Source organism: Lemur catta, chromosome 3, assembly GCF_020740605.2.
Source record: "Lemur catta isolate mLemCat1 chromosome 3, mLemCat1.pri, whole genome shotgun sequence".
Taxonomy (NCBI): domain Eukaryota; kingdom Metazoa; phylum Chordata; class Mammalia; order Primates; family Lemuridae; genus Lemur; species Lemur catta.
Genome location: NC_059130.1, coordinates 29,489,530 through 29,513,705, shown reverse-complemented (window position 1 = coordinate 29,513,705; position 24,176 = coordinate 29,489,530). Strand labels below are relative to the sequence as shown.

At 45.7% G+C, this 24,176-nt stretch overlaps 2 protein-coding genes across 6 annotated transcripts in view; both read right to left on the bottom strand.

Annotated features, from left to right (window-relative positions):
* The window catches only part of LOC123634096 (polyamine-modulated factor 1), a 20,315-nt gene extending 13,281 nt beyond the window's left edge, over positions 1 to 7,034 (bottom strand). For 3 of the 4 annotated variants that reach the window (XM_045545359.1, XM_045545361.1, XM_045545360.1), the window contains exon 1: positions 6,809 to 7,034. In XM_045545359.1, coding sequence (XP_045401315.1) covers positions 6,809 to 6,969 — 161 coding nt within the window. In that variant the 5' untranslated portion in view covers positions 6,970 to 7,034. The remainder of the gene's footprint in view (positions 1 to 6,808) is intronic. The other variant, XM_045545357.1, reaches the window with a different exon arrangement.
* On the bottom strand, positions 7,021 to 24,176 carry SLC25A44 (solute carrier family 25 member 44). 2 transcript variants are annotated; one of them, XM_045545355.1, is made up of 5 exons: positions 23,910 to 24,176; positions 18,401 to 19,038; positions 11,831 to 11,958; positions 9,653 to 9,840; positions 7,021 to 7,115 (listed from the first exon to the last, which is right to left on the bottom strand). In XM_045545355.1, the coding sequence occupies exons 2-5, from the start codon at positions 19,023 to 19,025 to the stop codon at positions 7,079 to 7,081; spliced, it is 978 nt and encodes a 325-aa protein (XP_045401311.1). In that variant the 5' UTR covers positions 19,026 to 19,038; positions 23,910 to 24,176; the 3' UTR covers positions 7,021 to 7,078. The 2 variants fall into 2 exon arrangements, with proteins under 2 accessions (XP_045401311.1, XP_045401312.1); XM_045545356.1 differs by lacking the exon at positions 7,021 to 7,115 and having other exon boundaries at positions 7,195 to 9,840; positions 23,910 to 24,042.

The window sequence follows — 24,176 nt, the reverse complement described above, 5'->3', positions numbered from 1 at the left end:
GCACATGACACTCTAGGCAAGGAGGAGGTCAGTATGACTGAGTGTGGCTGGACGGGGGCAGAAGAGGTAGGCAGGAGCCAGAGCGGGCAGGGCCTGGAAGCCATGGTAAGCAGCAAAGAACAGTCTCTGAAGGGCTCCAGCACCCTTGAGACATCAGATGGGATGTGATCATTCGCATGTGGAGGTGAAGTAAGGGCAGGGCAATGGTCACACACTGAAAAGACAGAAGCGGGGAGAGAAGCCCAAGAAGGAGCTGCTAGTGAGGTAAAGGGTCAAAGAATGATGTCAGAAGCTAAGGGGAAAATTCCAAGGACAGAGAAGTGGTTAACAGTGTCAAATGCTGTTAGGAAAGAAAGTAGGTTAAAGATTAAAAAATATCCACAGTATTTAGCAACAAAGAGGTTATCAATGACCTTGAAAATAGTTTTAAGGGAATGACGCAGACTGGCCTGGGCTGAGGAAAGCACTGGAGATGGGGAACTAGAACCTGGTAATGTAGAACCTGAAGCTACAGCCTTGGATGTAAAGGGAAGGAAGTTGATAGGGAGGTAGCTAGAAGGACACAGCATTGGGTATCTCTCAGGCAAATTTACAGATGTGGAAATGTCCACCTGGTGGCCTTAATTTTTTCTATGAGCCCCAAATGTTGAGGTCATTTTCACTAAGAGGGTGCAGGTGTCCAAAAACGGCCTGAGGGCAGGGCATGGTGGCTCACGCCTGTAATCCTAGCACTCTGGGAGGCAAAGGCGGGTGGATCGCTCAAGGTCAGGAGTTCGAGACCAGCTTGACCAAGAGCGAGACCCCGTCTCTACTAAAAATAGAAAGAAATTATCTGGCCAACTAAAATATATATAGAAAAAATTAGCGGGGCATGGTGGCGCATGCCTGTAGTCCCAGCTACTCGGGAGGCTGAGGCAGTAGGATCGCTTAAGCCCAGGAGTTTGAGGTTGCTGTGAGCTAGGCTGACGCCACGGCACTCACTCTAGCCCGGGCAACAAAGGGAGACTCTGTCTCAAAAAAAAAAAAAAAAAAAAACGGCCTGAGGGACATGATGAAGATTTGAAATAGCTGCTGTGCAGAAGGGGCAGAGCTGGCTGGGGGCATGATGATTGCAGGCTAACTGAGCACCACGCGAAGTCCAAGCCCATGACTTTGTGGAGGCATCATCTTCCACCACGGGTAAGACTCTACAGAGCTCTCAGCAGGCTGGGTGTGGGGGCAGAGGAGTGCAGACTTGGAGGAGGTTGGAAGGATGAGGGCTCAAAGGAGCTGAGAAACAGGAGTGTGGCTGCCGTCCATCTCCAACAGAACCTGGCCAAAGATATGTCTTGATTTCCACTCCAGTCCCATTTCTCTCCCCCAGCTCTCACCTCCGGTATTCCCCATCTTAGTAGGTGGCACCACCCTCCACCCAACCACTCTCATGAAGAGGCAACATCCTCTTGGTGTTCCACTTTCCCTCGTCTTCCCTTCCATTCTACCCCCAATCAGTTCAAATCCACCCATGTTCTCATGCGCACTGTCTCTTGCCTGGACCATGGTGACAGCCCTCTTTGCTTCTGCTGGGGCCCCGACCACACAGTTGGCTCCCCAGGCACAGGGCTTTGGACTGACAAGTTTCTTAAGAGCAAACAAAATACTTTAGACTTAAAAAAGGGGAATGGCTTCAAATACAAAAGCTCCAAATAGAACTAATAATTGTTATCTTAAATGAATATAAATGTAACATTACATAAACTAGTCAACTGCAATTTTAATATAGTTAGATAAAAATTATATTTAATGTGAAATGTGTATGCTTCCCCCATAACCTGAGTTTTTAATTTCTCATTACAACAGATCATTGCCCCACAACTCAATATTGTTCAAAATGTAATTTTAAATACCTGCATAGTATTTATTATAGTTATCGTACTTATATGACCACCATTCTTCAAATGTTGGACACCTTAGGTGGTTTTCAATTATTTTCAACTAAATACTGTGCTAAGTATTAATACATATACATTTTTGAACTTTTTATTTTGAAATAATTATAGATTTGTAGGAAGTTGTGAAGAAAAGTACCCTTCCCAATGTTAACATCTTAAACAACTATAGTACAATAGCAAAACCAAGAAGTTGACATTGGTACAATCCACAGAGCTCATTCAGATTTCACCAGTTATATACGCATTCATTTGTATGTGTGTGTGTATATGTACGTCTTTGCAATTTTATCACATGTGTAGCCTTGTGTAATTACCACCTTAGTCAAGATACTGGATGCTTTTTTCTTTCTTTCTTTTTTTGAGACAGACTCTTGCTCTTCTCATCTGGGCTAGAGTGCAGTGGTGTTATCATGGCTCACTGCAACCTCAAACTCCTGGGCCCAAGCAATCTTCCTGCCTCAACATCCCAAGTAGCTGGGACTACAGGTGTACACAACTACATCTGGCTAATCTTTTATATTTTTAGTAGAGATGGGGTCTCGCTCTTGCTCAGGCTGGTCTTAAACTCCTGAACTCAAGCGATCCTCCCACCTTGGCCTCCCCGAGTGCTAGGGTTACAGGTGTGAGTGAGCCACCGCACTCAGCCTGGATACTTTTTAATAGATTTGACATGATGTGGGCTGGGGTCTAATAAAACAAATCTAAAAAACTAATAAAGATAAGCCTAGATTCCAAAGACATAGAGAACAACAATAACCTCAAATAGAAAATTAAAAAAAAAAAAAAAAAAGCTAATTCTTTAAAAAGATTAAGATAGACCTGTGGCTAGATCAAGTCTAAAAAAGAGAAACAACATACAATGGAAAAAGGGGAAATAATAAAATTTAAATAAGTAAAAATTTTTGAACAGTTATAAGTTATAAAATAAAACAGACAAAAGAGGCAAATTTGGGGCAGGCAAATCTGTCATGAGAAGAAATAAAATCTGAAAAGACCTGTAGCCATTAAAGAAGTATTATATACCAAAAACCTGTAACAAGTATTATGGAGACACTTTGAGGCTAAGACAAGATGCCTATTAGCATCATTACTAGAAGTTCTCAACAACCCCCAAAAGCCCTAGGTCTAAATGAACTCTTCTCAACAACCCCCAAAAGCCCTAGGTCTAAATGAACTTTTAAGGAATCTACTGGCCAGGCGCGGTGGCTCACACCTGTAATCCTAGCACTCTGGGAGGCCGAGGCAGGCGGATCGTTTGAGCTCAGGAGGTTGAGACCAGCCTGAGCAAGAGCGAGACCCCGTCTCTACTAAAAACAGAAATAAATTATATGGACAACTAAAATATATACAGAAAAAATTAGCTGGGCATGGTGGCGCATGCCTGTAGTCCTAGTTACTCGGGAGGCTGAGGCAGGAGGATTACTTGAGCCCAGGAGTTTGAGGTTGCTGTGAACTAGGCTGACGCCACGGCACTCTAGCCTGGGCAACAGAGTGAGACTCTGTCTCAAAAAAAAAAAAAAAAAAAAAAAAAAGACTGGTTTGAGACTACCACTTTACACCTTAATCCAGACAGATTAAAGGTTTAAAGTAAAAAGTTAAAACAATGAATAGAAGAAAACACTAGATATTATCTTTGTGGCCTACGTGCAAGTACAGCTTTTATAAACAAGACCCCAAAAGCCCAAATCACAAGGAGAAAAAATGAATGGAAGTAATTATATGAAAATTAGGATTTTAAAAAATAAATCAATTAGGCAATATCTAGCATTTTATTATGGCTCTTTGAGTTAGTCTAGAGGCTGAGAAAAGGAGAGTCATGAGGATCCATACAGCTTGTGAGGGGTCCTCTGGCATGATTGCATTTTTCTTCTGATTCATCCTCTTAGGGTAAAGTATAAACAATTAAATTCTGTGTTGCTTGCTAATTAGTTATCCACTCATTCATTCATTTATTTATTTTTGAGTCAGGGTCTTGCTCTGTCACCCAAGCTGGATGCAGTGCCACGATCATAGCTCACTACAGCATTGAACTCCTGGGCTCAAGAGACCCTCCCACCTTAGCCTCCCAAGTAGCTAGAACTACAAGTGCATGCCCCCACACCCAACTAATTTTTTAAAAACTTTTTGTAGAGACAGGATCTCACTATGTTGCCCAGGCTGGTCATGAATTCCTGGGCTCAAGTGATCCTCCCACCTTAGTCTTCCAAAGTGCTGGGGATTACAGGCATGAGATGAGTCACAGCACCTGGCCACTTTTTATTTAATTAAAGATGTCTGTTCCTCAATAGAGTTAACACCTGACAGAAAGATATTTCCTTCTAGAGTAGGAACTCCAACCAGTCGACAAGATAAAAACCCCCATTAAAAAAAAAAATGGGCCTGAAAAAAAGGTGGAAATGAGCAGGCAGTTCACAGAAGAGGAAGCCCAAAGACAAACAAGTACATGAAGAAATGCCCAAACCTACCAGGAATCAGGGACATGCAAATTGAAACAATAATGAGATACCCCTTTCAGACCTATTAGAATGGCAAATATAAGAATGGTAAATATCCAGTGATGGTGAAGATGTGGGGACAGAAATAGCTTTTCTGGAAAGCAATCTGACAGGACACAAGTAGTATAAACCCTGGGATCCAGTGATCCCTCTCCCATTTATAGGCCTCAGAGAAATTCTAGCACTAGCCCATAAGGGATGTAAAAGGATATTCACCCTGAATAATTCGTGGAGGAGAGAGTTGGAGGCAACCAGGTGTCCATGATAGGAAATGGATAAGAGGTAGATGCATATCATGGAATGACAAGCAGCACTGAGAAGCTATGAACCATATGCACTGATAGGACACGGTTAGATTTTTAAAACAATGGTGTTGAGTGAAAAAAGACATATGTAACATAATATCATTTATATAAATTTAAAACATACACAAACAAAAAAAACAATCTATTTTACAAGGATACGAACATATTCAAATGTCACTTCTTCACTCTTACCCTAACCCTGACCCCTCCCTACTGCTCTCTCTTCCTTTACCTTGATTTATTTTTTATTTTTCATTTTTATGGCACTAGAATGTCTACTCCATGAGGACAGGGACCTTATCTCTCTTGATCACTGCTGTATCTCCAGCAACTCGAACAGAGCCTGGGACACTGGTGATGGTCAATAAATATTTGTATTAGGAATAAATGGAAGACATACAGCCAACAGAAAGTGAGGCCTAGAGGGAGAGGAGGGCAAGAATGAGCAGGGAAAAATAAATAAGACAAGGGAGGGACTTTGCCTGAACGTGTTATGATGACGTGCCATGACTGGTCCATAAAAATAATTACAAATTATTTTATCACATTATTATGCCAAACTAGGCCCTGCATGATAAGGCTGTCACCTGCCTCCTCCAGCTTCCTCTGATTTTACTTTCTTTCTGACTACTATGCTGTAGTCAAGAAGGCTTCTGCCAGTTCCTAGAACATTTTATCACCTCAGGCCCTTTGCACAAGCTGTTCCCATTGCCTAGAAGCTTTTTTTCTACTTCTTCAAAAAGCCAGTTCTGTATCCTTCAAGTTTCAGCTGAAATGTCAACTCCTCAGAGTGGGCTCCCCTAACCATCCTATCTAGTGCTCTCGATCACATCTTACCACATCTTACTTTGTGATGATCTTGTTGGTGTGTGTCTCTACCCATTGAATACAAGCTCCAAGACAGAGGCCTTGTCTGCTTTATGGTATTCTCAGCACCCGACACCGAGTAGGCACTCAAATATTTGCCAAGTCATGAGTGAAGAGATAGATCATCAGGTAGGAAAGGAAAGTACTGACCCCAGGTGGTACAGAGAGTGGGAGAGGATGGGAGTCTCCTTGTGGCCAAAGAACAAAGGAAGTGGGGATAGGGAGAGCTGGAGGGAGAAGAGGCCATGGTCAGGGCACCAAACTCCTGGAGTGTTTCAGCATTAATGTGCTGGGGCAAGGGGATCATGGGCAAAATTCTCCTTTAAGAACCAATAGGCCAAGCAAGGTGGCTCACACCTATAATCCTAGCACTTTGGGAGGCTGAGGCAGGAGGATCGCATAAGGCTAGGCGTTCCAGAACAGCCTGAGCAAGAGCAAGACCCCGTCTCTACAGAAAGTAGACGTGGTGTCCTGTGCCTGAAGTCCCAGCTATTCGGGAGGCTGAGGAAGGAGGATCGCTTGAGCCCAGGAGTTTGAAGCTGTAGTGAGCTGATACCCCTGCACTCTAGCCCGGGCGACAGAGTAAGACCTTGTCTCAAAACAAAAACAAAAACAAAAACAAAAAACCCCACCAGTACATCATACAAAAATCAAGACAGGAAAATGTTCCTTTCCATGGTAATACATTTAGTCCTTGCAACCTCCCAGTGAAGATACTACCCTCCACGATAGCTAACAAAGCTTTCTATGTGGCAGGCCCTGTCCTAGGTATATTACGTATATTTACTTATTTAATTCTCAAAACGACCCGATAAGAAAGGCACTATCGTCACCATTTGACTTCTGAGGAGCCGACGAGGCACGGGGCGGTTAAGCGTTGCTCAGATAGCGGTGGGCCCCATGATTAAACCCTGACCTAATTGCAAAGGCTCTGTCTTTCCTTGCAACCACTTTAACTTTTATTCAAAACAAGGCTTCCTGAAGAAGGAACAGGTAATTGTCTGCTACATGTTATCTGTGTTGGTAAACATCCCCTGATTCTCTAAGCTCCAGATTCGACACCAGCGTCTGATCAGGTTGCCACCCAGACCCGCCCCCGCCACGAGACCACGCCCCCGCGCCGCCGGCGGCTGCCGTCCCGGTCGCGCGGGCCTTGGACTTTCGTGAGACAAATCTCATTACCTCTACTTCTCACTGTCCTCCACCTTACCTCCCAGCGGCGACTAGCTTCTGGAGAAAAGTGTCCACCATGGTGTCGAGGAGCTTCACCCTCGAAATGGTAGTGCCGGGTGGCACAGATTCCGAAGACGACCCCTCAAGCCCTTTTTCCTCATAAGCGCCGTCTACATTAGCGTCGCTCGCTTCGGCCATCTTGAAGTCGAACCGCCAAATCTAACTGGCCCGGCCGCCCCGCCCGCCGAAGCTCCCGATTGGCCGCTCCCGCACTGGGCGCCTCCGATTGGAACTGGCGGAATGTCTATCACCGAGCCCGGCGGGGGAGGGGAAGTTGCCGGAGGCTGAGGGTTGAGGGAAGATAAAAGTGAACAGATGTATCTCGGCAACCAGAAAAATACGCGCAAGCCAAGGCTCAGGGGCTCAATAAAAACTTTTAATTACACTTCACAGACTTCGTACAGTGTAACAGTGAACATTCACTGTTATATTCACAAGAGTCCATTTTATCGAATGTGAAGAGAGTGTGCATTTTCATTCCCCTGTCCCTTAATACTCGAATCAGGTTTCCTGTCTCACCCAGTGTTCAGGAGTTTCTTGTGGTTTTGGTTACCGACCAATACATCAAACATTCTGGCTGCTTTGGCCTCCAGTTTGGGGAGAACAGAAGTCCACTGTCCCATCCACACCAAGACATGTTTTAATCAAACCCAATCCCAATCCCTAAACTATTAGATGAGAAAGTAGGAGCCAAGAGTCTTCAACTATACACACATCATAATTTAAAACTGTGTGTGTCCACTCTGTTCTGAGGGGTCAAAATAAAATAAAATAAATAAAACTGTGTATGTATGAGAGAGAAACAGAAACAGGTGAAAGGCTGTGAAATACTGTATAAGATAATAAAACCGAAGGGGTCTTGGAGGGAGAAACACACAGACATGAGAGGCAAGACACTACCTCCTGTCCCTGATACCTTACCCACTTTGCCATGGTGGGGAAGGATTGAAGACAAGTCTCTAGGGAAAGGAAGGTGTGGAACTGAGAACACCAACCTCCAAAGTTCTCACTAGGATGAAAGAGAGGAAGGGCCTGGTGCTTCCATTATATTGGTGGTTCTTAGGGTAAAGAGGTGAGTAAGGGGCAGGAGGATTCAGATGATCTGTGGGCCCAACCCTTTGGATATGACCATTTGTGGATAGAAATTGGAGGTCTCACTTGACAAAGGGAGGGACAAATAAAAATAAACATTAAGATAAGTGAAAGGGGGAAATCCTCAAAGATAGAGACCAAGATGAGTAGTGGTGGTGGTGAAGGTAGAGAAGTAGGGTTTTCAGAATCTGTTCTGGCCAGGTTGGAAGAATGTGCAGCAGCCATAAGAAATATCAAGGCTTCAGGTAGCTAGCACCTTTCAAATTGGCACCATGGCCTTTCCCAGGGTATGGGACCAATAAGAAGGGAGGATCTTCCAGGCCAAATGTCTCAGGAGGAAATGCAGGGTTTGGCATGTCTTCTTCTCTTTCAATTTGCTGCACCTCTCTGCCTGCAACACAGGCTTGGGGGTGGGGCAGGGTAGGAAGGATGAGGCAGGGAAGGAGTGCTCATCTCCTAGCTCCTGAGGAGAGCTTTAGCAGATAATCTTGGCAGTATCAGGCTGGTAAATGCAGTGGTCCTAGTATTGAGTGACTTCCTGAACTACTTTTTATTCTCTTTCTAGTATCCCGCCACAGGGTACACATGACTGGGACGATTTCACATCCAGAGAGAAGAAAAACACAGTTCCACATCTTAGAGATTCCCATTGTGAGACAACACCTGTTGCCATGAGTCTGAGTGACTGGGGTATAGACTTGTATGTCATGGCCATCTGGGGCTGAGAACCTCCACTTCCCTCTCCTTGTCTTGGCTCAGCTGGCTTGGGGAGATGTGCCAGGGAACACATATCCTCCTATTGCCTTTCAGATCAAGTCCTTTCTTAGCCTGACTTTTCAGGGTAGTGCTTCAAGTCCAGTGCACCCCAGACAGCCTGATCCGCGTAGAACTGTGCCCACCACTGTAGTTATCTGGGCCAGGGGAAGCCCACAGCTTATATTGTCTTAGGGCTACTGGGACTGAAGGGAGAGGGAACTGGGGTTGAGGAAAAAGCTACGTTACATTTTTCCACCTGTCTGAGGAAGGGGTGGGCTCTGACAGTAGGATTGGTGCTTTAGCAGGACTAAGACACTAGCTTGGTTCACAGATGTTTAAAAAAAATACACACACAAAATAAAGCACCCACATTTCTCCCCAGTCTATTAACTCCTCTAAAGAGAAGACAAATGCTCTGGAGAACCAGAGGTTTTTGCTGCTCCTGCTCCCTGTGCAAAAGTGCCTGGCACCTTAGCCCCAAGTGGCAGGGAAAAGCAGAGTAGTCTGGTGGGCAGCTCAGTCCCAAAATAAAAATAAGCCTAAGATACGAAGAGGGAGAGGGCTCATGGCAGCTGCTTGGAGCCTGGGTGCAAAGCCCAAGAGGAAGAACCAGTGGTAGGAAGCAAGCTCTATGTACAGCTCTTCTCAGGGTCTCAGGGACACAGATGGAGGGGGTGAGCCAAAGGAAGGGTTAGCAGGATGGGGTCCTTAAGGCAGGATTGAGAACAGGGACTGAGTGAGGGAGCCCAGCTCAGCAAGAGAATTAAAAATAGTGGGGGCAAGGAATCCAGGCATGGATCCTCTTCAGCAAGAGCAGTTCAAAGTCTCTGTCCCTGTCCCAGATAGGCCACCTGACCGAGAGCAGGGCTCAGTATGCAGTGGGGGCACTTGGAGAGGGTACTGTCCTCCCCACTCTGCCTCCAACCCAGAGTAGTGTGGAAAAGAGCAGGCTTCTCTCCCCACCACTGGTTACCAGTGTCTTGAGTCCACCAGCTCAGGTCGGAGGCTGAGTTTCTTGAGGCTCTCATAGCCCACCACGATGACAATGGTGGAAGGTGTGGCTGAGATGATTCTGGCCGAGAGGCCCTTCATGAGGCCCCAAGGCCCTTCTTCTGCCATCAGCTGTCTGAAGGTCAGGATGATGGAGTTCTTGCCCTCAACCTGGAAAAGTCAACACAGTGGAGGGCCATTGTCTGTAGTCAAAGCCCCTCTGCTTAATCTCCCTCTGCCTTAGGCTAAAGCAGGGAGAACTAGACTTGGGAAGTCCAAAGGCCTGGATTCTGCCTCTGAGAGACAGTACAGCACAGTGGTTTAGTATGAGCTCTGGCACCAGACTGCCTGGGCTTGAATTCTGCTGCCCAACTTACTAACAGCATAGCCTTGGGTAATTTACTTAATTTAACTTTGTGCCTCACTTTCCTCAAATATAAAACTGTGATAATAGTACCTACACCATGAGGTTGTTATGAGTAAGAAAGAAAATAGTACTCACAAATGCTAACAACAGTGGAGGCAGATATTAAGTGTTCAGTAAATGTTAGTTATTATTAATATCATTAGATAAGCTATGTAGCTACGAGTCTTTGCACTGGGTGCCTCTCCCTGGTCTTAGGGAGGCTGGATTAAATCTCCTCTAAGGTCCTCTGCAGCTCTGCTAGTCCTAGTCCATGATTTTGACACTGGTCATCTCAATCCCTCTGAAGCCCCAGGGCTAGAACTGTCCCCTCCAACCCTGTCATCTCTCATGTACTCCATGAATGAATACAGGCAACTTCCCTATTACACTGGAAAACCTGGCCAAGGCAGGAATCTCTTCCTTCTTCCTCAACAGTCCCACCTGCTTCCCAGTCCCACCCCTAAACTACCCCTTTAGAGACCACCCCATTCAGCCTCTGAACCAATGTGGGACAGATGCATTCCTTGTTCCTGCCTCCCCCTATAGGGTATGACCTTCAGAAGGTAACCCAGCTATTGCTAAGAATATCTCCCCATTCCACCCTGTCTCCTTTCAGCACCCTCCTCCACACTCCCTTCTTGCTCTCCAGTACTCTCTTGTCCACCACCTCTGCTCCCCTAACCCTCCCATTTATCCACAGCACATCAAGGGCTTTTCCAGCTTTGTCCCTGGTCCTTCAGCCTGGAGCTCCTCAAAGTAGAGATCTGTCCTTTCCCTTGGATCTCCTCCTAGAACACCCAGGACAAGGCTCAGAACAGAATGGGGACTGAGCCTGTGCACTTTATTATCTGCAAACCAACAAGACTCCAGTGTATTTATTTTCAATTGGGGGAGGGTGGCACACTTTGCTAGGGACAAAAATACCTATATTTATTATGCATCTCCTTCCTGATATCCTGGTACCAGGGAAGCTGATTTTATCCCCAACCTGTTAAGGTTATTTTCCTTCCCTTCTCTCCTCACCACAACCCAAGGACCCCACTCTCCTGTATACCTTTGATTCTCCTTTTCTCTTAAGTTACCCAAATAGGACATTAAAATCCCCCATGCTTTCTACCTAAAACTTTATACAGCAAAACCTATCAATGGCATTTTATATATCATCATTCAGATTCTATTTCCTTGGTCTAGGTGCTGGGTAATTGTCTTTGTGCTGAATGAAGATGGGGACTATAATTTCTGGACAGCACCACCAAGGGCTTTGTCAGGGTTTTTGCTGAGTTCACACAGTACAATCTGTGAAACCTATTTGAGAATAGTCACTCTCATAATCTGTAGAGAACTCATAGCTTAGTGGAAAAACCAGACAGATTTACAACATTAACTGAAATCAATATTTCTAATAACCACAAACCTGCAAGGTAAAGGAAAGGGTGGTTGATAGACTATGTTAATAGGCTGTGGAATAGGATTCCTGTAAAGGCTGGAAGAAACCAGTAAGGTTTCCTGGAGGCGTGGGCATGTAATGGAGTAGGAGACACATGCAAACTAGCAGACAAAGTGAGAGAAGCATTCTAGGTGCTTCCAAGTGCTCAGCTGGTGTCTGTAGATTGTAAGCTCAAAGAAGCGGTTTGGATGGCCAGAAGAAGCCTGACTTTACAGGGCCATGACACAAAGAGGGCAGGGGAAGACTGGAGGACCTGGAGATCACACTTCTAATGGCTTATCCAGGAGGCTGAAGGAGGCCAGTCTTACCTGCACACGGGTTCGGATGACATCCATGGGATTGGTGAGGATGGAGGCAGTGGCTGCAGCCAAAGGCCCTGAGATGGCTTGAAAGACAATGTGAGGGCACTCCTTAGGAGACAGGTAGGAGAGCTGCTCTGGAATCCAGGGAAAGACAATGCCTCAAGACATGTCGTATCACCCACTGTCCCTCACTATGCTTGCTGCTTCTACCAGTTGGCCTTTCCTCCCATGACAAACCCTCCATCCTCTGCCACCATAGACCCATAACTCCCATCATTTCTTTTCTCTGCTTCCATCTGCATCCAAAAAAATTAAATTATAAATATCAGGCCCCTTTCAGAAGTCATCTTGGTGACATCACCCATTTAAACAAGACAAGATTCCTCTGGAAGAGGATTTCAAACCTCTTTGCTTGCTGACTCCTTTTACTTGCTGGATAGAAAATCCTTCCTGATATAAAAACCTCTGTCTCTTGCTCTGTTCCTCCCAACTCATAGGCTAGGAAAGCACACACTAAATATTTGCTTACATACACATTGAATAACTCCAGTAGGATACATTAAAAACTGGTACACCCAGGAGTTTGAGGCTGCAATGAGCTATGAGGGCACCATTGCACTTCATGCACTCCTTCCTGGGCAACAGAGTGAGACCCTGTCTCTTTTCATTGCATCCTCAAACTCCTGGGCTCAAGCAATCTTCCTGCCTCAGCCTCCTTAGTAGCTGGGACTACAGGCACGTGCCACCAAGCCTAGATAATTTTTCTATTTTTTGTAGAGACAGAGTATCACTCTTGTTCAGGCTGGTCTTGAACTCCTGGCCCCAAGTAATTCTCCTGCCTCAGCCTCCCAAAGTGCTAGGATTACAGGCGTGAGCCACCATACCCAGCCCCTGTCTCTCAAAAACAACAAAAACAAAACAACTGGTGACACAGATTGTCTCCACAGAAGGGAACTGAGTGCCTACAGTAGGTGAGGATACTTTGCACTGCATATTGCATACCTTTTCCTATCTTTTGAATTTTGAACCATATAAATGTTTTTAAAAATAAAAATAATTAATATTAAAACAGAAAGTCATTCTACAGTGAGAACTTCTCTCCAGCCTATATCAAGAAAGAAAAATTCATTTTCCAAAATGCTAATCAAGATAAACTGGCACCCAGATTCATCCACTCCTAGTAACACTGGGAAATCTACCTGTAATTGAATTTTTGCTTTACCCTCTCTGGAGGTGAAAGATAAGAGTTCATTCATTTATTCAACCAAGATTTATTGAGTGACTACCATGAGCTGATCATCCCGGGACCTGACGATTTAACAGTGAATAAAAAAACCTCAAATTCCTGCCCTTAGGAAATTTATATTCTAGTGGGAGAAGACAGATCATTAACAAATAAAAAGCAAAATATATAGCTATGTCAGAAGGTATGTGCTATAGGTAAAAATAAAGCAGAAAAGGGAGATAGGGAATGCCAAGGGTAGAGGGTAAAGGGACTGCCATTTTAAACAAGGTAGTTATGGAAGCCCATTCCAAGAAGGTGAAGTTTGAGCAAAGGCCTGAAGGAGGCAGTACAAGCCACATGCATCTATGGAAAGAGCTTTTCAAGGAAGGTATAACATTCTATGCAAAAGCCCTGAGGCAGGAGCACCCAACAAATATTTGAGGGACAGCAACTCCAGTAGCCTGGAATAGAATGAGCAAGGGCAAGAACAGTAGATGAGATCAAAGAAGTAAGCCAGTTAGGGTTTTCTCTTCTATAGTTCAGTTGCAATACCTTTAAGAACTTTTTTCTCATGCTCCTAGTTTTGGTAGTTTGTGGCCAGAGAGAAGTAGAGAGGTAGAGGTTGGCAGGGCAGAAGTAAAGGCTTCTAAGTCCCAGCTCACATGGTTAAGCCCTACCAGAACCACCTCTCCCCCAGTTTCTAAACACTTTCTCCCCAGAATCAGCACACAAACAGAAACAAAGTGTACTGTGGCAATGCCTCATGGGTGTCTGGTTTCTCCTGAGAAGGCATTTTGCAATTATTAAAAGGTAGCATCTGGACTGGCACTGCCCACCTTCTTGGGCCTGTCTACACTGGCACCCAGGCCTGCAAGCTGCAGTGGGAGCCAGATTCCAACTCTAATCATGCACACAAGCCATTTTCTTGGGGCTTAGGGAAAGGATGAAAACACAAATGCAAGAAGGTGGGGGAAAGAGCCCCATGTTTTTCCTCTTCCTCCGTTATTCATTCAGTAAACATTTATTTTAAGAACCCCTTATCTATAAGGTAGAAGATAACCCCAGACTTGTTTTAAGTCCTTTCTGGCTAAATGACTTTGGACAAGTGCCAAGGCAGGAGGAGAGCTGGAGGCCAGGAGTTTGAGACCAGCCTGGGAAACATAGTGAGACCACATTCTCTGAAAAAAAATTTTTAAATTAGCCAGTGTGGTGGCACATGCCTGTTGTCCTAGCTACTTGGGATGGGAGGCTGGGCTGAGGCTGAAGCAGGAGGATTGCTTGAGCCCAGGAGTTCGAGGCTGCAGTAAGCTATGATTACGCTGCTGCACTACAGCCTGGGTGACAGAGTAAGACCCTGTCTCAAAAAAAATAAACAATAACAACAAAAAAAAAAACCACAACACAAAGAAATGGACAGGGAAATGCCTTCATGAAACTTTGAAACTTGCATTCTAATTAAGAAACTGGGAATTGAGGGTAAAATAATTGCAAATTATGATGAGTGCTAAGACAGAAACAACGTGCTGAAATATAAAACAGAAAAAGCTCTCTTTCCAATAGGGTAAATAAGTCATCTTTGCAAAGGTGGCACATAAGCTGAGGCTTGAAGAATGAGGAGCCAACCACACAAAGATTAGAGGAAAGGGTGTCCCAGGTAGAGAGAACATTTATCTGCAAAGGCCTTGAGACAACAGAGCTTGCAGTGTACTAGGAACTGACAGAACAGCACAGATGGACCACAGTGAGGAAGGGGTAAGTGGCAGGGAATGGGGATGGAGAAGCAGATGGGGACCAGATCAACAGAGCTGTGTAGACCATGGGAAGGAAACTGGATTTTATTCTCCATGCCCATAAGGCAGTATTAGCCAATTTTAAGCACAAGGGAGTGACAAAAACCAATCTACTCATTCAACAAATATTTATTGAGCACTTACGATTCACCAGACCTTAAGCCAGGCATTGGGAGGTACATGGTCCCTGTTGCTATAGAACACCTACATCACAGAGTTATGAGATATGTAAGCTCTCACATGGAGCCTGGCACACAGTGAACATTCAATAAATGTTAGTTCCCTCCCCCTTCCAAGAACTTTCCCATGTAGTAGAAGAGATAAGACACATAGAAATAACATCAAGGCAAATGTTACAACTGTCTTAAGAAACATTCAAGCAATGTCATGGGGTTGAAAAAAGGAAGAATCACTTCTGGGTTAAGGAGTACATGGAGAGGATGGGAGAAGAGGCAGTAAGTAGCACTTAAGGTAAGTCATGTGCTTTGGGAAGCTGAGGCAGGAGGACCGCTTGAGCCCAGAAGTTGAGACCAGCCTGGTCAACATAGCAAGATCCCATTTCTAAAAAAAAGTTTTTAAATTAGCAGGGCATGGTGGTGCATGCTTGTAGTCCTAGCTACTTGGGAGGCTGAGGTGAAAGGATCGCTTGAGCCCAGGAGTTCAAAGTTATACCGAGCTATGATCATGCCACTGTACTCAGTCTGGGTGACAGAATGAGACCATGTCTCTAAAAAAAAAAAAAAAAGTTAAGTCGTGATTTACGACTTAAGAGTAAGCTAATCTGGAAGGCATGTAGGGAGAGGGATGGCACAAACAAAGCACAGAGGTAAGAAAGAAGATGCATGGTTGAGGAATTGTGCATTATCTGTCCAGACTGCAGCACAGACAGCCTGTACATAGGGAAGCAATAGGAGATTTCGCTATAAAGGGAGGATGAATCCAGGCTGAAGAATTTGGATTTTATTCAGTAAGCAGTGGGAGCCTCTGAACACCACAACTAGGGTTTAAAAGGTTAATCCATTAATATGTGTGCAATGGATGGGAAAGAAGAGAAGTTAGAACAGCTAGAAGGCTGATGCAGCAGGCTAGGAGGATGGTAACACAGGCATGGTTTCCAGAGAAGGCAGTAGGAATGAAGAGAAAGTTGGGAGAGGCATTTTAGAGTCCCCAGGACTAGATGTGGGAACAAGGAAGAGGGAGTGGTCAAGTACAATCCCCAAGGCTTCAGTATCAGTGATTTGGAGAATAACAAGGCCATGGACAATGAAAGTAAGTCAGAAAGGATAGCCAGCTTGGACAAAGAATAGTTAATTGAATAAAATTTCACACATAAGTAGATGCATTCGAGTGGAGAGGTCCAACAGTCAGAATGTCCGTCTATGGCCGGGCTCACGCCTGTAATCCCAGCACTCTGGGAGGCCGAGGTGGGCGGATCGTTTGAGTTCAGGAGTTCGAGATCAGCCTGAGCAAGAGCGAGACCCCATCTTTACTAAAATAGAAAGAAATTATATGGACAACTAACATATATACAGAAAAAATTAGCCGGGCATGGTGGTGCATGTCTGTAGTCCCAGCTACTCGGGAGGCTGAGGCAGGAGGATTCCTTGAGCCCAGGAGTTTGAGGTTGCTGTGAGCTAGGCTGACACCATGGCACTCTAGCCTGGGCAACAGAGTGAGGCTCTGTCTCACAAAAAAAAAAAAAAAAAAAGAATGTCCGTCTAGAGCTTTGGAAAGATTAGTCTGGAGATGGAAATAGAGGTGTTGGACAGATCTGAAAAGTGTAGCTGTAATTATAAATAAAATCAAATGAAGAGAGAAGGCTTAAGACAGACTCCAGAGAAGATGCCCACATTTCCCAAGAAGATTTTTTTTTTTTAATAATTAATTCTAGCCAGGTATGGTGGCTCACACCTGTAATCCTAACACTTTGGGAGGCCGAGATGGGAGGATTGCTTGAGGCCAGGAGCCAGGAGTTCGAGACCAGGCAGAGCAAGAGTGAGAACCCGTCTCTACAGAAAGCAGAAAAATTAGTCGCACATAGTGGCATGCACATGTAGTCCCAGCTACTTGGGAGGCTGAGGCAGTAGGATCGCTTGAGTCCAGGAGTTTGAGGTTGCAGTGAGCTATGATGACGCCACTGCACTCTAGTCTGGGTGACAGAGTGAGGCCCTGTCACAAAAAAAAAAAAAAAAATTAATTCCCCACTGGGGAATCAAACCCCAGTCTCCCACTTGACGTCAGAAGCTTCCAGGAATCTGACTTTTACCAAATACTCTAGATCAAAGATTATGCTACACAGAAGAAACAGAGCCGGCAAAAAGAAGGTTTAATCAGAAAAACAGAAGGAGCACCAGAAAAGCACAGTGCCACAGAAACAAAACGATTACAGGTTAGGAAGTCATTACAAAATTTGGACAGAAAAGACAGGGAGTGGTGGCTCACGCCTGTAATCCTACCACTCTGGGAGGCCGAGGCGGGAGGATCACTTGAGGTCAGGAGTTCGAGACCAGCCTGAGCAAGAGCGAGACCCCGTCTCTACTAAAAATAGAAAGAAATTATATGGACAACTAAAAATATATAGAAAAAATTAGCCGGGCATGGTGGCACATGTCTGTAGTCCCAGCTACTTGGGAGGCTGAGGCAGGAGCAATGCTTGAGCCAGGAGTTTGAGGTTGCTGTGAGCTAGGCTGACACCACGGCACTCTAGCCCAGGCAAGAGAGTGAGACTCTGTCTCAAAAAAAAAAAAAAAAAAATTTTGGACAGAAAAGTTCTAGATGGGTACTCTCAGCTCAGACATGCTAAAAATAAGAAAAAAGAAAGAAAGAAAAATTCCAGATGGGATGGAACATAATGCCAATTCCAAGGGTTAGGAGGCAGAAGCAAGGATTAGGGAGGGTGCAAGCGTAGTCTGCCCTAACAGAAGCTCGGTCGTTACTCAAATAGTGGAGGGACATCGCAGGGTAGCAGGCACACTCAAGTCCTGCTCTTCACAATGTACCCTGCCCTTTCAGAAGGTAATCTGGCACTATGTCTAGGGAAGCCCTCAAAAATATTCTCTTTTGACCCAGTAATCCCATTCTGGGAAATACTTAAAGTCTTATGAACAAAGACACATTATAGTAGAGAGGTTCAAAGTTATGTTACACCTTGAATTTAACAATGCTGAGGGAAAATATCCAACTTAAAAGCTCACTATTATCTGTCAATTTTATCTTCAAATTCCAAACATCTCATGGCAGCTTTTGTCATCCCCCAGCTTCCAAAGATCTGCCAATATTCTGTTAATCTAAATTGATTCCAATGCACCTAGAGCATACATTATATACTGTTTTATAGTCATCCATTTCACTTGTCTGCTTCCCCTCACTATGTTATAAGATCTTTGAAGGCAAGAACCATGTCTTATTCATCTTTGAATCATCTTGAATTCAAATATTTGCTGAATGAATGACCCATTCTCCCCGCTAAATCCCACCTCCACTACAACATGTACAAAGCAACAGTATCTCAGCCTCGTTGATAACGCCGCTCTCCTGCCCCACTCTCATGGCCCTGCTTACCTGCGTAGAAGTGATAGAAGGGCCACCAGACAGCACTGTTTGGGATATAGGTAAGCAGTGAAGCCACGTAGCCTCGGTAGAAGCCGCGAAGCCCATCGGCCCGCAGGATCTGCCTGATGATGTCCTTGGTTTGGCCAAAGGCAACAACCCCTTGTCCCTCTGGGTTCCCCCGCACCTGGAAGCGGCCCATTTTTTCACCTTTGCGCTGCATCATCAGGTGCTGAGAGACTACATCAATGGGCACCGTGATGCTCTGGGCTACTAGGGAAGCCGAGCCACCAGCCACCAGGGATTTGACTGTGTTGCTCTGGCTGTAGTCAGCTACAAACTTCCGGGTGAGTTCATAAGTGGTGACGTAGCACTGGCCAGAGATGAGGGTGAAGGTGTTGACTAGGAACCCCCGGTAGAGGCCAGTCACACCATCTGCTCGCAGGATTTTGATGAAGGCATCAAAGGTCCCATGGTAGAGGCTCTTGCCCTTCTGAACCTGCAGCCGGGTGCGGATGAGAGTGAACGGGTAGACGCTGACACGGATCATCATTGTCATTGCCACGCCAAACACGTAGAACTTCTTCTTGTCCAGGTGTTCCCACTCTATGATCTGGATGTTGCGTTTGTCCTCCATTGTGACTGAAGACCTGGGATATGAGCAGGTTGGAGGGATGTGAGGAAGGAGGTAAGAAATTTGCACGTTCCCCTCCTGGCTAGGTTCTGAAGCCACATTCTCAGGCTTCCTCTCCTGGACACTCACCTCAATAAAGCTTAGACTTCACCCAGCCTGGCTCTGCCGATCCCCACCTGAGTCGTCCTTCACAGATCAGGATACTGCCCCCTTCTCTGTCCATGCCCAGTCCTTCCCAACTCCAGTTCCCTCCTCCACAATCGTTCCTCACCACAGTGATTCCCCTGGCCCACCTCAGCTCCGTGCCCCCAGCTTACAGGATCTTCTAGCCTGACTCTCTGTCTCTGCCTGGGCCTGGGCCCTGGTGTCACCACCCTGGCCAGGGACCATTCTCCTTGTCTGGCTCACCCAGGCAGAGCTCAGGATGCTGTGGACAAACTGACTACTTGGTAGGATGCAGGGCCTTTAAGTGTGCTAATGGGATGTTACTGAGTGACATTTAGAAGGTTCCCAGAGGCTGAAAAGGAGTGCTCCATTTTTGATACTCCTGGGCACACTGAAGAGGCACCACCTTGGCCCTTCCTCCTCAGCAGGACGTTTCTTACCACCATTTACCAGTTGACTTGTTTCATTTCTGGTTTCCTATGCTGGCCCCTCTGAGCTCCCCTGACCCACACTCACTACACTTCTACAGTATTTTCTCCAGTCTGCATTAGAAGAAAGCGTGGGGAAGAGGACAAGTGGGGCTTTCACACCATAGGGCACCCCCCCTCCCTCCAATGAAAGGAGTTAAAAAGTCAGGAACAGGCCAAAGGTCAGAGTCCTCTTTGGTTATTAGATAACTCACTCTGAGAAAGAGAAAAGAACTACCTGAGAGCCTATTAGTTTCCCTGAAGTCTGGAGAACTACAAAGTAGAGGATATGTTTGACCTCATGCTTTCAACTCTAAGAATATACACCACACTCCCAGCCCTAGACAACAAGGGAGAGAAGTGACAGATAAGATAGACTCAGGCTTTGAGAAACTCAGTCAAGGAGACAAGTATCGCACTGGGAATGGGTATAAGATACAGAGGGAAAGAAACCAGGACAAGTTAATGTACATGTGGCCCTCATGTTAAGTGTATCCAATGCCTAGGATTTCAAAAAAACTAATAAGCTTACTAATGTAAAAATTGTATAAGAAAGTGTCAAACAGGAGGACATCATATATTAGACATATACTTAGTGGTAACGTAATGTGCTCCAGTGTAGCCCACCCCCGTTCTTTACGATAATGGAAATTTTTGGCCAGAAAGGGAGAGTAGGAAGATAAATTCCAGGAAGTAAGAAGCAGGGGCTCCCTAGGCTTTAAGAAAGACCCCTAAAGGCAGAGAAAGCAGGTGGCCACATCACAGGGATGACCCCAGAGGTCTGAAACATTCTATACCATTAATTTTAGTGACAAACCTCTTGCCAAGTGCCTAATCAGAGTTCATCCTCAACCAGCTTCCCCAACCAAAGGTCCCAACTCAGGCTTTAGATAGCTTTTGTCCCATGGGAGTCAGTGAGGAAGCAAGGTTGGCTTTTTGGGACTCCCTGAGCTGGAGTGTATCATTTTCATTAAAGTATAGACTACCCACAGTGCAAATTGAGTACTTGAGAGCTGAGGGAAAACCTTAGCTTCAAGGTAAGGAATGAATAGCCTGGACAACATACAAGATCCCATCTCTACAAAATTTTTTTTTAAAAATGAGCCAGGCATGGTGGCACACACCTGCAGTCCTAGCTACTCGGTGGCTGAGCCAGGATCGTTTGAGCCCAGGAGTTCAAGGTTACAGTGAGCTATGATTATGCCACTGCACTCCAGCCTTGGTGATAGAGCAAAACTCTGTCTCTTAAAAAAAAGGGGGGGGGTGGGGCGAGAAATGGGTAAGGTGCTCCTAATCAGGTCAGACTGTCTGCAGGACAAAAAAGTTTGAATGAAAGAGGAATACATATAGACATTGAAAGGGAGAGAGAAGACAAGGTCAACTGGGTTGGCCAGAATGGAAAATCTAGGCTGTGGAAAATGAGCTAGAGGTAGGGTTCAGCAGTTAGGAGAACCCCTGGAACACGGATGTACCACTTGCTGTAGGCAAAGGTGGACTTCATCCCCAGCCTTAGCCTGGGACAGCCACCAAGTCCAGTGGGGCAATCTTCTCCTCTGAGCCCTTCAACCAAAAGGCCACTGACTCTCCTGCCCCAGGATGAATGTCATCCAGGTTCCCAAGATCATGTTTCCAACATCACTGAAGTGAGAAGATACAGAGAAACACTAGGATTTACTGAATAGCTATTACTGCATGTAATCCTTACAACTTACCCATGTACAGTTAAAGACTTCTGATAAATGAGGAAATGGAGGGTCAGCTAGGTTAAAAGTAACAGACTCAAGGTCAAAGAGCTGGTCAAAAGTAGAGGGAGGATATGAGCCAAGATTTCTCCTCTACTCTACCTGCCTCCTACCCCATGGGGTTGAGGAATTCTAACACAAATCACTGTTTAAAGCCAAATCATTCCCACCCCTCGGAGGCAAAATTAATGCTCTCATGACTGCAGGTCACTCAAGGGTTAAGCATAACCTCCTGGCCATGCAGATGCCCAAGGCCTTCTCTCAGTTTTGTTCCAGAGAAACCAAGAACTGCCTCTGCTTTCCCAGTGTGTTTGTGGAGGGACTGAGCTCAGTGGCTGAGCAGTCACATTGTCAACACAGGATACAGCAGGGCTCAAGCAAGAGAGCTTCCTGGTGGGCACATGCAAACTGCGTGTTCTATAGGGCAGAGGGTCAGAGAAACTGAAAGACAGAGCAACGAAGGGTTCTGTTCCAGGACCTGGCTTCATGACACCATCTCAACTTGTCAAGCTGAATCACCAAGTACTAGCATCTCCTGATGAGAAATCCTAGGGCAGGACACACTGCCCCATTTCCCCCATGCCTCCATCTCGCACACATGCCAGTCTATTTGAAATTCCCAGAAGAAAACGGGGACTCTCTGAGGCAGTTAACTCCTATATTGTCGTGGTGACAGGAGAAGCCACTAAGGGTCATGCCTCAAAGAGGTAAACCACTACAGTAGAAGAGGAGAGGGCACAGCATCCACTCCCTTTACCCCCTCAAAAGGGGGAGGCTGCTCCTAAAAGGTGGGATCTCAACCTGCTCTTTGTTATGTAACTTCCAAACTTCCTGCTGAAATATCAAAACCAGTTCCTCTTGTTTTACCCTCTGAAAAATCCTCTTTGCATTTACCTGTAACCAAAGTTCCTTCAGCCTTCCTCTTCCCCAACTCAGTCAGCCCAATTCTTTATGGCTCTTTCCCAGACCCTTATTTGTGTGCATGGCTCCAATTCTGGATTTTCTCCCACCTATTAACATTGCTCAGGCACAAATGTTGAAGTGCTTCCTGTGGGGACCCAACAGGTGACTAAGGATTAGTAAACATTTTGTCCTGAAGTCAACAAGTGAAATGTTACAGATGGAGCTCCCACTAGTGACCCTGCCAATGGGAAAGGACAAATACACCTCCTCTCCACTGCCATGCTCCTTGTACGAGAAAATTCACATGGAACTATTCACTAGGTTCTGAGATAAGATTCTAGCTTGGGAGAAGACAGTGTCACTTGGAAGGCAAAGTCATACAATGGAAAGAACATCAGTAGTCAGGAGATCTATATTTGAGTTCCACTTCCATTACTTACTACTGTATGATAGGACCTAGTCACTTCACTGAAATTCAGTTTCCTCATTTAACATGAGCTAATAAAGCCTGCCAATGCTACGTAACAGTTGTGGTACAACTCATATGAGCTAATAATTACGAAAGTGTTTTGTTAACAGTAAAGCATTTCTATCATTGCAGAAAGTTCTACTGGACAATGATGCTCTAACTCCTTGCCACTCAAGTGGTCCAGAGACCAGCCACATGGGCACCACCTAAGAGCTTGTTAGAAATACAGAATTTCAGGTTGCACTCCAGACCTGCTGAGTAAGAACCAACATTTGAAGATCTCTGAGTGATTTATATGCATATCAAAATTTGAGAAGCATTGCTTTAAATATTCAGGATTTTCAGTATTACAAGAATTATAACAACTACTCTAGAAGTCCGGGACCATTAAGACTAGGTTAGGAGCCCTCTGACTCCATCCTGACTTGTCACTGGAGCTGAGCACAACAATGACCACTTCTTCCATTCTGATCTTTTCAATCAATCATTCCCACCAAATCAAAGCACCTTCTACAACTCCTGACAAGACACCCATGGGTTCCCACTTATCAGCTAGAAACAAGGAGCAGAGACCAGCATCTTCTATTCCTTTGGATCTCTATTGCATCTGCATCAAGGCTCTGCATCCTGGGAGCTGTCCACCACATGAATGTGAATATATTTACAGGCCTGCCCTCCTGTCCTACTGAACATACATTTCCCCATGTGAGGTCCCTGGCCATGCCTCCAACTCCACCTTTGAGACAATCTCCTCCCTCCCTCAGACACGGTGAGATTCCCACCCAGCCTTCGTTTGATCTCCCATAGGTTCCAATGTAATTCCCTCATCACAGACACCACATGACAATCTTCTCCACATGTTGTTCCACGTGACACTCCCTTTATGCAGCTTCTGTCCTGGCCCCTGCACAGCTGACTCTGGGTCCTGGAACATGCCTCTCGGCATGCCTCTTGCCATGCTTCTTTCGCTGTCGGCGAATTTCATGCTCCTCTGCCAGGTAGATGCCTCGCCGGAGTTGTCCTTCATTCCCAAAACTGCATGACACCGCAACCTGGCACCGCAGCTATCCTTTGCCTCCTTGACAAGTCCAGGTCTTCAGAGACCTTAGTCCTCAGGCACCCCAAGCCAGTGGCTTCTTACCTTCTCAGACTCCGGCAGTTCCACCGCGTCTGAGGCGAACTCCAAGCCCAGGCCTCTAGGCCGCAGGCCCCACTCTCTCCTCCCTTCCCAGCGATTGCCGGCCTCCGCTTGCATCTTCCTCCATCTCGAATCGCCTCCCGGTACTGCCGGAACCGGAAATTGGGACGCTGTCATTACTGCGTCCTGCAGGGGGCGGAGATGAGCAGTGGACAATTCTGCCAATGGCATTTGAGCCTTTGAGCCTCCCCCAGGAGCAAAGATGGGCGG

What these genes read in the sequence shown, in the direction of transcription:
- SLC25A44 (XM_045545355.1), bottom strand. Translation starts at nt 19,025, where the DNA reads ATGGAGGACAAACGCAACATCCAGATCATAGAGTGGGAACACCTGGAC. An exon ending in CTTCTATCACTTCTACGCAG is followed by an intron (nt 11,959 to 18,400) that starts GTAAGCAGGGCC and finishes CCTGGATTCCAG; the next exon opens with AGCAGCTCTCCTACCTGTCT. An exon ending in TCATCCGAACCCGTGTGCAG is followed by an intron (nt 9,841 to 11,830) that starts GTAAGACTGGCC and finishes TGACTTTTCCAG; the next exon opens with GTTGAGGGCAAGAACTCCAT.